Source organism: Lathamus discolor, chromosome 1 (genome assembly GCF_037157495.1).
Source record: "Lathamus discolor isolate bLatDis1 chromosome 1, bLatDis1.hap1, whole genome shotgun sequence".
Classification (NCBI taxonomy): domain Eukaryota; kingdom Metazoa; phylum Chordata; class Aves; order Psittaciformes; family Psittacidae; genus Lathamus; species Lathamus discolor.
The window spans coordinates 53,021,914-53,037,059 of NC_088884.1; the positions used below are offsets into that span (position 1 = coordinate 53,021,914).

At 35.8% G+C, this 15,146-nt stretch overlaps 1 protein-coding gene across 1 annotated transcript in view; it reads right to left on the reverse strand.

The window, feature by feature from the left end:
* The window catches only part of LOC136006028 (ankyrin repeat and sterile alpha motif domain-containing protein 1B-like), a 170,526-nt gene that overhangs the window by 76,166 nt on the left and 79,214 nt on the right, over positions 1-15,146 (reverse strand). The window contains exon 8 of the mRNA XM_065664011.1: positions 12,754-12,929. Coding sequence (XP_065520083.1) covers positions 12,754-12,929 — 176 coding nt within the window. The remainder of the gene's footprint in view (positions 1-12,753; positions 12,930-15,146) is intronic.

Genomic DNA, 15,146 nt, shown 5'->3' on the forward strand with positions numbered 1-15,146 from the left:
GAAGCTCAGATGCAAGCCGCTGATTTCTCCTGTCTTACATAAAACAGTGATATCATTGCAGTCATCTCAATAACCAGTCTTATCATAAGATTTAGGACAATGGTTGCTCTTCCTGTGCTAGCTCATCTGCACTGTTCTTTTTGCCTGTGTGCGTAGTATGTACAGATCTACTGCAATGCAAGCACACCTTTATGTTTTCCAGATATACTATTAAGTAGATGAAGAGCCAATACTTAAACTCTTCCTTCAGCCAGCCATCATATAGCATCTTAGAATACCTGTAAAATAATTAAGTTGGTCAGTAACATCTTTCACATATGACTCCTGTGTATGACTGTATTTCTTATGAAGTATCTGTGGCTAAACATGTGAGCTCTTAAATTATTGAAATTCCTTAAAGAAAATGCCATTTGGGAGAGATAGTAAATACTCCAATACCCATAAGGAATCAGCTATTAATAACTGAAAGAAAGACCAGCATAGGAATAAAATGTTTTTTTACATTTTAACATTATTTTCTCTAAGATTGACAGGCAGTGCTGAGGCTGCTTCTTTGCAGGCTGTGAACAGTTCATATTCCAGAGATATTGGGCAGAGCATCAATATCAACAGAAATAATAACAGGAGTATTAATAGAAACTGCTCAATCTTAAATAACTACTGAAGCAAATAAAACTGAAGAGGCTGTTCTGAGATTTTCCCTCATGGCAGTAAACTGAGACTTATTATAAGTTTAGGAAGGACAGACGCCAAGAAAAAAGAAAACATTATTAAAAAAGATGTAAGTCATTCAACTCTTACATCTCTCTGGAAAAGTAAAGAAACGTGTAAAAACAGATATGTGCATGACCAAGTAACCCTGGTTTCTGCTTCTAATCTCAATTTAAAAACTTATACCACTGAAATCAGACAAGGGTTTCAGTATATATTGAAGCTGAAGAAAAGTTAGCGCATGCATTTATATCACACTGAAGACCTATATTAATTCCATGCAAACATTTCTAATGCATAGCAATTATTAGGCAGTTCCCCCTTAACTCTGACTTAACTCGTGATCTTAATATTTTATAGAGTTATAAGAATCTAGTCCAATATATTTTTCTGCTATTCATTTTTTACTTGCTGAGCTTATCCACAGTGACTGAAAAAATCTGCCAACAGAATGCAATGAAACTCTACGTGATGAATGGTCAACTGCCTCAAGCCTTAAGGACAAAAATATTTTTATATGTCAATTATAAGTGTTCTTGTTGCCATTAGGATAGAATAAAAAATAAATTAAGCAAGTAGTCCAAACAAGTTGCCTAATGTTCTATCCTCAACTATTAAATTTTTAAAGAAAGCATTCTTTTGTATTAACTTATCATTGTGCCCTGCGAAATATAGCAGAATATCTACCTTCGTCATTATTTGTATACTCCTTACTAAGAAGCGAAGAAGGGAAATTGGGACTGATGCTGCTAAAAGAGTAAGCATTTACTCAACTTCAAAATAATCATTGTCATGGTTTAAACCCAACCACAAACCTCATCCACTCACTCCCCCCCTTCTTGCCCTCCCCCTGCTCCTGGAGGGACGGAGAGGAGAATTGAAAAGAATGCAACTCCCACGGCTTGAGATAAAAACAGTTTAGTAACTAAGGTATAACACAGATCACTACTGCTACCACCAATAATAATAATGCTAAAGGAAATAACAAGAGGAGAGAACACAACACCTCAGCACCAGCTGACTGATAACTCGCCCCACTCCCCCCAGCCGAGCACCGACCGATACCTCGTCCAACCCTGCAGTCCCCCCTTCCAGGGTAACTCCCCGTTACATCCTGGGCATGACGTGCTGTGGTATGGAATACCTCTTTGGCTAGTTTGGGTCAGGTGTCCTGTCTCTGCTTCCTCCCAGCCTCCCCTCCTCCCTGGCAGAGCATGAGGCTCAGAAAATCCTTGGCCAGACCAAACATTTGAGCAGCAACTGAAAACATCGGCGTTATCAGCTCTCTTCCAAGGCCAAAAAATGAAAATATAGCACTGCACTAGCTACTAAGAAGGAGAAAAATAACTGCTACTGCTGAACCCAGGACAATCATACAATACAATACACTTATCCCCACCCCTTACTGGATCCTGTAGTTCACATAGCTCTGACAGATTAGCAGGTTCCATCTTCTGCTTACACCATAGGGATAAAACTGAGCTTTCCTCTCAGTACAGAAATCAAGTGAGAGACATACCCATATGCTTCTTGCTCTCCTCATGCATTTCCTATCAGATGGTAATCATCAAGCTTTACTGTTAGTTCCAAGATTAATGACTTTATCTTATACCAAGAGAGCAGAGAAGAAATGAGCGTTGACTTCAGGCATATACGAAAGATATTTAAGATTCCCCCACTGTTTGTATCCTCTTGTGTAGGCAGAATACTCATACAGTCTAAAGTCACTATGCATTAAAAAACACAATCAAACATGCATTGGTACCTGCTGACAACAGTGATACAGTTCCAAAAATATTACTGCAATACCTACATCTGTAATATGTTAAAAAGTTCTAGAATGATGTATGCCTTGCTTAAGATTGCAGGATAGAAAAGTGCACACTTTAAAGCATTCTTGCTCCTTCTTTCCTTGTTAACTCAGTTATCTTTCCCCTAGGGTAATACCTACATATGACTGCAAAAAGTAAATCTCCCACCTATTCAAGCTTAGGCTTTTTACAAACTATCAAAACTAATTTTTCAAAAGAGCAGAAATTAAGTCAAATCATACTTAAATGCTATCAAAGTCCTTTATATTCCTTATGCCTCCTATATTGTTACATGCTCAAACAAAATAAACCAAACAGATTAGTAAAGCTTCACAAATACTTTTCAGTCCTTAATGTTAACACTGCCAGTCTACTGGAGGGACATTATAATCTTGATTAAGCTGACTCTACAGTGAGGTCCTGAAGGCACGAGTGAGTCTATGTTAGCCCCATGCAAAAGGTACCTTTCCCATCCACAGTGATATGAGACACTTAAAATAAAGGCGGCTGGCTTCCACCTTCGGAATTTCAGCACCCCAACTGCTGATACTCCGATCAAATAGGGAGATAATTGATTTTAAGAGAACCAGGGAAGATCCTAATGATCAAGTTTTTGTTCTCTTCTGAGGGATAAGTTGAAAATATGATTCTGGCTAGAACACTGGAGAAAAGTTTGAGGAAGGGAGAAACCGGAGGGAAACGCAAGGCAGGAGTCAGGGACAGATTTTTGGCAGACCTCTAGGGAAGGTCAGAGCCTGAGAGAAACATCTCTGGTGACTGATACAGTAATAGCAAAAGTCATCAGTCTTTCTGATTATTTGGTTTTGTAAAAATAACAATGACAAAGATCTGAGTTACTATTACAAAATCACGACTATGGGTGGAAATCTCATGGTATTATCTTCTTGTTCTTCAGAAGTGAACTGAAATTCTCTTGAGCCTACATGAAGTTGAATACTGTAGCTCAAAAATGGGCATTGCGTTATACAGTACTGCCCTCACAGGATGGCAGGCACAGAGCATATGGAAGAAATGGAATGGACAAATGTTCTGCTATGCAAGCTTGGCAACAGTGTCCACAATGGCACAGGCAGCTCAGGGATGTTAAAAAATAATGGAATAAATAGGGGTACAAATTAAGTTCTCCAAAGCACCAAATAACACACACAAAAAGATATTTAATTAAAGTAAATATACTTCATATTGGGAAGATGATCTCAAGATCAGTTCTGCTAGAGTCCTCTAATCCTGGCTAATCCTGTTGAGATTAGTAGATTTCTCTGTTATTTATCTAAGTATAATGAAACAGAGGTTAGTGTTAAAATTACATACGTGTTCAGTACGATATATATGACAGTCTCTGAGCTAAAATGGTCCTTGTGGCAAAAATGTAAAAATCTTCTGTAGGTAATTTAAAGGAACACAGCTGTCCAATAGGACTCCTGAGTAGATAAAATATGACTAATCATTTCCACAGCAGCCTGAATGTATATACAGCTTGAAAGCCATAAAGACAAACAAGCTCTTTGATCTTAAAAGCTCATGTTATAATTACTTTATATGAAAAAATGCTACACCCGTATCTGAGTTCATTATATAAAAGAGATTTACCTAAGATGAAAGAGTCCACAACAGGACATGTAAAGTGGTTGGTAGCACAGCAAGATTTACATACTAAATAAACTGAAATGCTAGGATTACTTAGGAAAAAGATAGCTTTAAGAAAGAACAAGCCAGAAATATTGCAAATTATGGAGGGTGGACAAAAAATATTTGTTATTTTCTACTCTGTCAGATTTTACTATATAAGAATAAATGGAAGTATATACTCAGCAAATAAAAGAGCTACCATACAGCATGTGTTCTGCAAAACATAGTAATAGAAGGTCACTGTGGTAAACAGTGTGACATATTGGAGCAAAAAGATTAGATACATTTAGGATTCTCCAGTGCAAGCTAAACACATACCAAAATTCAGAGAGATTCGTCTGTAAACTATTTTCCTGCACATATCTGACAGAAAGGAATTTGCCACACACATACATAATTGCACAGACTGTTAAATATTCCACAAGACCATTCTAGTGGAAAAGGTACTTTTTAATGCAGATTAGATTAACTGGTGGCTTGGCCAGCACCTTCCACTAGTTATTCCATCTAGTTTAAATCACACAAAGTGTTGTCATGTTTGGGGATTTTATATTCTTAAATAATTGCTGACTATCTCGCAGGATAGGTCTGTGCAGCACACTAGAGGATTGTCTAGCAATACTTCTATCAGGAATCACAGCAGCAGGGAGCTGCAGGCTAATTTAGTTGGCTGTGAAGCATGCCACCAGGTAAATCATTTTGTTTAGAGTTCCACATGGCTGCTGTTAGGATCCCTCTAGCACTGAAATCTTTACAATACTGTACTGAAGAATTGAATAACCTATAGATACAAAAAAATAACCTATTTTAATAACTAAAACCTAACAAAAGGGACAAAAAAAATTATAAGTTGGTATGTTTCCCTCTGCTTCTTTGCAATAAACAGCTCATGTTTAAATAAAAGTTGGAAATAATTTTGTAAAGTAGCTTATAGTGAGTGTATCATCCTATATTGACCAAATGGAAGAAAATTAACTCTAGCTTTGAAAATAATAAAAATAAAAACCAAGACAGCTCCGTACTGGATGTCACATTACAAATGTCCAATGAAAGAAATAACAGCAACAGTTCTTCTCAGTGGGAAATACCACTGTGTACATTTTGAACTGGAACTAGCAGATGGTTTTTAGTTGGGCAGTAGCTTTTAAAAACAATTTTTAAAGTTATATAATCTTACCTTCAGAGAATAGGTCGACCTTTACAACAAGGGAGTCTTATAAAGTTTACATACCCCGGGAGAGACAGCGCTCATAGTTTTACTTGCCACAGAAATAAGAGTAAATATATGCTTGCAAAATAAGATTCACAACTGAACTATGTGTAACGGTTAAAGAAGAACTTCATAAAAAATTCTTGCAATGCCAAAATTTGGCAATACATAAATTAACTCTCCTTTCGTGATAGATAAGTAAAGCAACAATATTCCAACCATTGACTCTGAATATAATTCTCTTCCATTTTTTTAATACATCATAAAATACCTACAAAGCACAGCAAAGCTGTAGTATCGAATTCAATAAATGTTAATGTATTAAATAATTACAAATTTATCTGCTTCTCTCCATGGAGTCCCAAACAATCAGGCCTGATTGTCTTACTATTCCCTAATGAATAAGTAACCAAAATTGCTCTTGAATGTGTTTTTAATGTATCCTCATTAGTCAGCCATTGTATATACTTCTGGCTCACTAATCAGCATTATCATGTGGAATTTTGTCTTATGCTCTCAGTAATGCCTCTATGCAAGAATGTGATATTGTTAAAGGTTACTATGTTTGATCCATGGTAGCAAACATTTTAATCCAGCACATTTGGTTGCTCTTGGCCATCACAACATTTCAGCCCAGCCACTATTTATTTAAATATCATGGTAAATGTAACATTCTTCAACAAATCCCACTGATTATTACTTTGTAAAATAATAATTTAAAAATATTTTAATATGTGTGGTTTTAATAAAAAAAGGGGGGCTTGCCTTAGAAAAAAAATTAGTCAGGATAACTGATTTCTAAATGATCACACATAAATTTTATTCCCCTGTAATATATTCATTCTGAGCCACCTTCTTCCAGAAAAAAACAAACAACAAACCACAATTCTATATTTTCAAATTTCCCCGTAGATATAATCCAAATATGATCATAGTTTTATTGCCTTTATATACCCTAATCTTCTTGATACTCTGACATGAAAGTAAAAAGTGCATCTTCTCTTTGAATATGTACCATCACTGTTTTCAACACTGTTAATATAAGATGTTGTTAAGTGTATTTTTATTTTCAACTCTCAATGTACATAAGTATCAACTTCCTTTTCTGGATGACAGAAGTAAGCAGAAATTGACATTTATATGCCTGTGATAAATCCAAATCTTTTTCCTGAGACTACACAGAATCTTTCTTCATGTATAAATTTAAATTACTGCTGCCAGCCTTTATTATCTATTATATAACCACATAAAATGTAATCAGATGAACTGCTGCCACGTCTGTAAAATTGTTGTGTAGCACAGTCACTATAATCCTATATGTTTTTACTATATTCAATTTTATTCTGTAAGAAAAAAATATGGGCACTTTATAACTTATGTTTCTCCATATTACAGGTAATTAAGTAAAATCCTTTAACGTATACTCTGCTGTTAAGAGCACCAAAGCACTTTCTGGAACTATGCCTTTAAAGTCATGTCACATATCCAAAGACAGCAAGATACTGCATTTGCACTTGCAAGTTGATTATTTAGTTTAGTATTATGCTTTCAAACACAATAGCATAAATGTAAAAGCAAATACTGCAAGGAACCACCTACTATACAAGATTAAAGGGGCTGATCTGAAGAAAATACTTCAATTTAGAGCTTCATTTTTATTAAGTGTATATGGTAGGTTTTTCTTATCTAAAAATTAGGTTTAGTTCAAAAATTCTCATGACCTCAAAAAATTCAGAGAAAAATGCATTACTGCTACTAAGCGAAACCAACACTTCCCAAAGCCATTCTTAAGTAAGGACTGGAATAAACTTTTGAACACAGAATAAGATGAACCTCTTTTTAAGAGTAAATGTTAATGAAAATAATCATTAAAATAAGTATCAAGTTTATGAAAAGATTAAGATGTATCCAATATGTATGTCTTGCAAATATATATATGCTCATACAGACACATATAGAGGTATAGAAGTTCTAAACACCCTATTTTTTGTTTTGCAATCATAGGCCATCTAAAGCAAATAAAAGTAACGTATCATTCTCTGGTGTCCACAGGAATGTATTTCTTACATGAACAAAAAGCTCATACTTCTCTTTTCTCTCTCTCTCTCTTTTTTTTTTTTTTTTTTAATGTAAGAAACAAATAGAGCAAATGGATTGCTATAAATACAGCATATTTCTGGTTTTAGTATTACATTTAGAATAATTTGTCCTCACATGAATACATACACAGGAACCTCAAGCTGACAAGAAACTGGTAATGATGTTAGTATTCCAAGGACAGACAAATCTAAATTACAGCAATTTACTTCCAGGAGCTTAGGAAGATTCCTTACAATATACAAGTTGACAGTTTTCTGTTTATTTTCCTGACACACTTAATTTTTCTGGATCTCTGCTTTGCAGATTATACCTATTTAAATTTTCTTACTTGCTCTTGAATTCACACAGATAGTTTGAGTACACACTTCACGTGTAACATCTGTGTTATAATACCTTTAAATTTAGCCCTGATATTTTAGATTGAAATTTAAATGTATGTTATGATGTACGGTATGAATTTCCCTCTTATAAGTATTATGGGTGTTTGCTTTTAAGCAGTTTATACTATCAACCGTGCTAAAAATACATGATATTAACGTAGCAATAAAAAAAAGTTGAAAAACTCTTACATAAGATGGCTGCTTTTGCCTTGAAATTACTGAGCCAGACTGCCATCTATTGGAAAATAAATATTTTTTAAATTAGACCTTTTTCTTCTTTAACTGAAACTACGATGAATTATTGTCAAAAGCTGATTTTGCCAGCAATCAGACTTAAGACAGTTTAATTTTTTTTTTAAAGGAAACACCTAAGATAACTAAACTGTGATACAATCAAAGATTTCCCTACATATATTTTCTACCTCATGTTTTCTGGAACATGTTTTGAAGCACGGCTCCTTTTCCAGCTTGCTGAACAATCAAATCCTAGTTAATTGGAGTCAAAGTTTTATATTTAGCAAACATAATAAAACTATAATATGGCAGCACTGAACAATACACAAGTATACCGCTTTCCCAGCACAGCTGTGCAACAGCTCTCAGGGCTTTCCATGTTTTTGCATACATGGGGGAACTGAAAAGCATGTTTAAGTCCCAATGACCAAAATGGGAAAAAAAGGCGGATTGGAACTGGGAATAAAAGTCTATGAACCCCCCCATCAATCCTAGCCAGTGTACAAGCCTTTGAGAAAAACGGACAATTCTAACTAAAATGATGCCTAGGGGTATAAATGCTCTCTCTGAAGCAGCATAATAAACCATATTTCCAGTTGCAAAATTATGTTCAATTTGGCCCTTAATTTTGTGGAGAAAATGAAGAGGGGCTGTTGGCTAATACGTCATATTATGCATGTTTCAATGACTGGCGATGACAGACTAGGAAACATAGAATGAATATTTTCATGACAGCACATCAGAAGTACATTGAAACACACACAGAGTTTTAAAATCAAGCACTGGAATTATAAAGTTTCCAGTGAAGTTTCACCTTGACTTTCTGTAGTTTATTCTTTATAATGTACTCTTCCAATAAAAGATCACGTTAACTTATTCTCATCTGACTTCATCCTATTCAGCAAACAAGCATTCAGGTTCCACCCCCTCTTATTCATTGTTGCCTTCATTCACAGAGCTAACAGTCTGCTTCTCCGGAACCCCCAATTTTTCGCAATTTCCCCGTCAGCTTTAGGAACAGAAGTGTCCTCTGAGTACATTTTCACTCACCTCCAGATCTGTTCCTATTCACATCTACACTGTGCTATTCTTTTACTTATTGTTTCACTGTACCCTCCCCTCCCAGATGTTTATGCCTTCCAGTCCTCAAGATCCTGCCCTTCAATTTTCCTACTCAGCTCTTCCATGTCCTGAGGAGATTTAAAAGTCAATGCTGTGCCTACTAGTAATTTGGAGTTAAGGTGACTGAACCCAAAATTTTCCTCCAGAAAGCTTTTTTCCAGTTTCACCTAGCCTCAGAGTTGTGCAAATCTGCTTCCTATTTGACTATAAAATACTGTAACAACATAAACTTCTGGAGTTTTTTAATGCTTTATGTCACACATCACACAAGCATACGTCCACAGAAGCATACTAAGTAATAATATGTATTAGTGCTTTTAATACATAATTTGATGAACAGAAGGAATTCCCTTAGTCCAAACTACCAGAACAACTTGCTGCATGGCTGGATGACTAATTTTCCAGTAACTCAGGAAATGGAAGAATGAACTCAATTCTGTCCTTGAGCTAAGAGAATTCCAACCTGTAACTTCTTCAAAAGAAAATGTAGTACTTTAAAGGTGCTGTATTACTGATCAATAAACAATCTGAGGCCAGAAAAGGAGCAGAATTTGCTAGTGAATAGGAAGTCCTAAGTCCTGCTCTCAAGATTGCACTGGTATTTTTCCAATGGTTGTAAAATCCAGAAATAATAGTGGAGGGGATCAACAGGCTGATGCTCTGTCCTTTTATTTGGGAGACTATGAAAGCGATGTTAAAACCCACCCTCATTCCATAGAGTGAACCGAACACCGCTCTTTCACTTTCCAGATGAAACATTTCACTGCCAATGCATTATGAGGCAGGCATCCCCACTACCCTTACACTAAGCAAAAACAGTGAGCCCTGCTCTTCCAAATGAAACAGGTTAGCACTTCAGGCAAGAACTCCAGGCTGTGGATCCTAAATAGACATGATTCTATGATTCCTTTTTGCAGTCCTGAATCAATCTAAATCTTACTTAGCCAGAGCAGTACCACAGGCGATTTGACCCTCTTCAAAAGAGTCAGCTATTAAAAAAATTCTTTAAAATACATACTGTTTCCGTATGCATTCTTTTTCATATACCCATGCTATCCTCAGACGGTGGTTCCTGATGCTCCTTGCTCCATCTTACTGAGGTTTTGAGCCACAAGCTATTATTCCAAAAGGAAGCTCCCCAGGCTTGGCCTCCTATTTCTCTGAACAGCAAAAAAATGTCTCCTAGCAGCCAGTTCCTTTGCAGAATCTCCATAAGGGTTATAAAGTGTCATGACTTAGATTTTGGAACCTGTGCAGATCAACTACAGGAAAAGCTGAAAATCCTGTACCAGTCATCATTCTCTGGAACCAACATTTGTCCCCGAAATGGCATCATCTGACACTTTTCCACCAGTGGCCCAACTTCTACACCTTTTCAGAGCTGATGCTGGCACAGTCAGCAATGAAAGTTAGGGGAAAACTGCTGATTTGAACTTGAAGTAACTTCTTGCTTGTAGAGCCACTGCAGGTGCAGTTATTAGCCCTGTGCTGGAGCTGGTAACAGGGAAATACTTCACTTGGTTCTGCAGGCAGAAAAACTCAGTGCTCCAGTGGTACCACACTACTATGCTGCCCCTGCCTCCATAGAGTCTTGGCATGTGTAGCAGCAATGAATGTGAACTGAATGAATGCAGTCAGTAGGGAAGACCCCCACTTAACGCTACTCAGATTTTTCTGGAAGCTTCCCAGGAAGAAGAAAACTAAAATCAGAAGAAGCTGTAAGAATCTCTCTCTTCTTTAATACACATCCAAGGAATCTGACTTTCCATATCTATACATGTCTCCACTTCTCTCTTTCTCTCTGTATCTTCATGTTCATATACATAAATATGCATTTAAGTTTCTTCAATCATCACCCTACTGTCACACTTCCACCACCACGCTTGCTGATCCTACCCCCAGAGTAGTTTGGCAGCATTCACCTTTGTAACCATTTTCAGAGCTAAACATATCTCTTCATTTTAGTGCTTCTACCCAATTACTCTTTGATAGCTCCTTACAGCACGTGTGGGTTTTCAAATCACGCATCACTATACAGGGAGTCTGTACACCAAGAGAAGGCAGCCCTTTCCCAAAACCAAAAGAAGGCATGTTGAAACTGAGAGCAACTTCTCTTTTTTATGCAAGGCAGCCAGGTAGCAACTGAACAGACTGAGTGACCTTAAAATACTTTAAAAAAATGCTGTGATGTAGGATTTTTCTGTTTGATCTAAAACATCCATATCAAAGAATTTTCTCCATATAGGCCTGTATAGTTTGGTTTACTCTAGTAACAACATGCTTTAAACAGTCCCCATTTTTGAAGATTTGTTTTTACACCTATTTTCACATTCAGTATACAAATAGGTGAAATCTCAAATAGTTTATTGCCTAATTTATCTTTGCATCTGTCTGCTGCACATAAATTACAGCTACAGCGTCTGAATATTTCCCATTCACATTGTATTTTGTTTCAGTCTATAAAAAATTCAGTATGAGTAGACAGAATTATATGGATTGCATTTTCTGCAGAACAGCAGCTGAGCAGTTTTAAATAGCAGTTAGCACCTAAATACAGAAAGACACAAGAAAGATGCGCAAAAATGCTTAAATGCGATCAGCACCAGCTTGTTCAAGCTGACTTCAATATGGGTTATATATCTAATCATTCAAACAGCTAGAAAGACTTTACTAAAGTATCTACTTCATTTCAGGGCAGCTAACAATCTTTGTAAATCTTGTTCCGTCTACATTTATTGTAATAAATCCTCTAGAACATAAAAATCCTTAACTTACCATGTTTTCTCCTCACATAATAAAGCATAATTTTTCTTAACTTATGAACATTAATTGAAATTTAGCACTTAGCATTTTCCCTCTGTACTGTGCTTTATTCCCTGGGCAATCCCATTTAATTTGCTTACTGAAGATAATTCAATTTTTTTTTTTTTAAATAAAAAAAAAAAAAGCCTTGTTATACTGTAAAGAAAAATATGAATCTTAGAACACTTTATTCACAGGATTAATAGTAATGAAGTAATATCTTCAACTGTAGTTGGAAATCACTGAACTATCACAACCACAACAATTTTCAGTATTAGAGACTCAGTCTTTAATACCATCAGGCTACTGGGAAAGCTATATAGCAATAAAATATGTAAGGATCATAACTGAAGATGCTTAGCTGCTTCTTTTGAGGGGCACTTCTGATGAGATTCTGAAAGTATTTAGTCTTTGGCATAGTACCGAGTACACTGATTTCAACTGATTTCTCAAAAACCCCTTCCTTGCACTGCCCACACTCAATAACTAACCTGAACTTTCAGTCATATCAGCGGTGCCATGAAAAACCATTTTGAGGTGTGGTAAGCAATATCTTTGTAAAGTAAGGAAAATATTACAACCTAAATCTGCAAGGAGCATATGCTAAATCACTTTTTTCTAACTTAATGTTAGACTTGTACTAGTCTCACTCTTGTACTATTTCTTTCTTGAATGTGCCATAAATAAAGCAGATATAACTGAATATATAGTCTTTGTATCCCATCTTACTTACTACATTAAGCTTGGTTTGGCTTCCACTGGTCATAAGTTCTTCCTCTGATACTTTACTAAAATTGTCCAGATAATGGTCTGATATTGTATGAGACAGATCTTCAAAAGAGTATTCCTTTTCTTGGCATAATTTGATTTCATCTAAGAGCTTTGATAATTCTCCAGTCACAGCTTCACCTTTAAAAACAGACACACCATTAGTCAATACTTAGAATTCCAGGGGTAATTTATGCCTAAAAAGGAAATGCACATTCTTTAAATTGTATTAAGTATTTGTTATATTTCATGCCTTAGAATCTAAACAGTGATCTTCATGCACAATTCTCACCTCAAAAATAATAGCATCTCATTCAAGAATGGGAATTACTGGAGGTAACCTATATGCTTCTGCAGTCCCCTGTACCTTGCATTTAATTAGGATGAATTACAGTATATACTTACCCTTTCTCCATTTTCTAATCCTCATAATTGGCTAGAAATAGCAATTATCCACGGATGTAAAATTAATCCAGGAAAGGAAAGTTTCTACAAACATACTCTCCATAAGGTTCATGCTGGCTACTGTGATCAGTTAATACACTACAATACAGATTCTATAAACTGTAAGTAGTTTGGAACTGAGTTTCTGAGAATGCACATCTTTCCCATTAAGGTAGCTATGTTTTATAAGAAATTCTTGTTCACTGTCCCAGGATTAAGTGGAAGGGAGGGAGGTTATACTGGGCAAAACCCACATGCCTCCCTACAGCAGCCTATCAGAAAACCATGTTTAGTGCATTCCGCATTGTGTTTCATGTTTCCTCCTTAATTTAACAGATATCTTTAGTTCAGAAATCTAACAGAATAGTAAGACAATGGGCTTTATATGTCTATACTAACTGAGGGTCACTATTAGAAATAGTGGTGGTAATAAGTATTAGAATCACATTGAGTATTAACTTCTCTGCAAATAGCCCACTGGCAGCAGCAAGACCCTCACAAAGTAAAAAGCTACTTGTTATGAACAACTGCATGAGATTCTGATAATCTGCTACATGTGTGTTATATAGCTACCTTCAGTAATAGCAATGAAAATGTGAGTGAAAGCCAAGTTTCTCCAGGGGCAAATAAAAAATCCCTTCTCTTTACTAGGTTTACAAGAGTCATATTCTTGGAAACTACAGCCCTTAGGCTTGATAAAACACAGAAAAAGTTCCATTTTACTCCATCTTCAGGAATAAAATGCTGAAAAGGAAAAAACAGAGTGAGCATATTAAGCTCAGCATACATACAACACACAAAAGTACATTAATGTAACTAAAGAAGCCCTGGATAAGATTATCTCAGCGTGGTCTAGAGCTGGTTTTATGTTAATTTTTCTTCATAGTCACTGGTTTTATGCCAGGTAAACATAAGTATTCCACAATATTTTTTAAAGTTACAACTATAGCCAGTTATGACTGAAACTTTCAGACCCAAGAACAGAAGCTGATAATTAAAATCATTTCATTGCTTTTTAATATCTAAGTAACAGAAATTTTGCATTCAAAACTTGCTACTCTTAGTCGATGGTAATTCTGCACAAAACTTTTACATGAAACAGAGATCTAATCAGTTTTGGGTTTTTTTTTTAATTACAGAATTAAAATTATTCCAGGTTAACATAATAATTTAAAAATTGTAAGTAAAATACCTAAATATCAAGAACTAGTCTAAAATCATAATACACTGCCCTGTCCTGCACAGGACTACTTTTTCCTACAGAATTAGGTTTGTGCCCCCAATCCCATGTTCTCCCACATCCAGGCTGCAATATTTCTTGCTGGGCAAGAATGAATTCTACGTGACAAGACTGGAACTGCAAGGGTGCAAGGATGCTGACGGACCTGTAAGTGTATGCTAACTGGCTGGCTCCTTGCTACCAGAACAAATACATAAAAGATGATTTTTTTCTTATTTCTTTCAGTGTGGGTGCTAATTAAGGTCTCTCATCTATCTAACCACCTATTTTCACAAAAGCCACGGAAAGGTAATTGATACTGCTATCCCTCTTCCAAATTCAGTTTAAATTATTTGAAATGAGATTGTCAGAGAACGGCAAACAGACAGATGAGCAGCACAATCAACTACAATTTCTTTCCTTAAGACTCAGATTACACAATAGACAAAACCAGACAGCATGTTTTACACTATTGATCCCTTTAAATTGGAAGCAAGCAGTGTAAGATCATGACCCTACCATTAAGAAGAAAAATGCATTTTAAAAATATTTACTACTTAATTTCAGGATAGGCATTTCTATTGCACAGGTTAGTTGACTTCATGATTCTACTAATCTCAAAGGAACTATTAATCTTCATATATCATCTGTCAGTTAAGAACCCCAATGGGAAACATGACTGGAACTGAAGCATT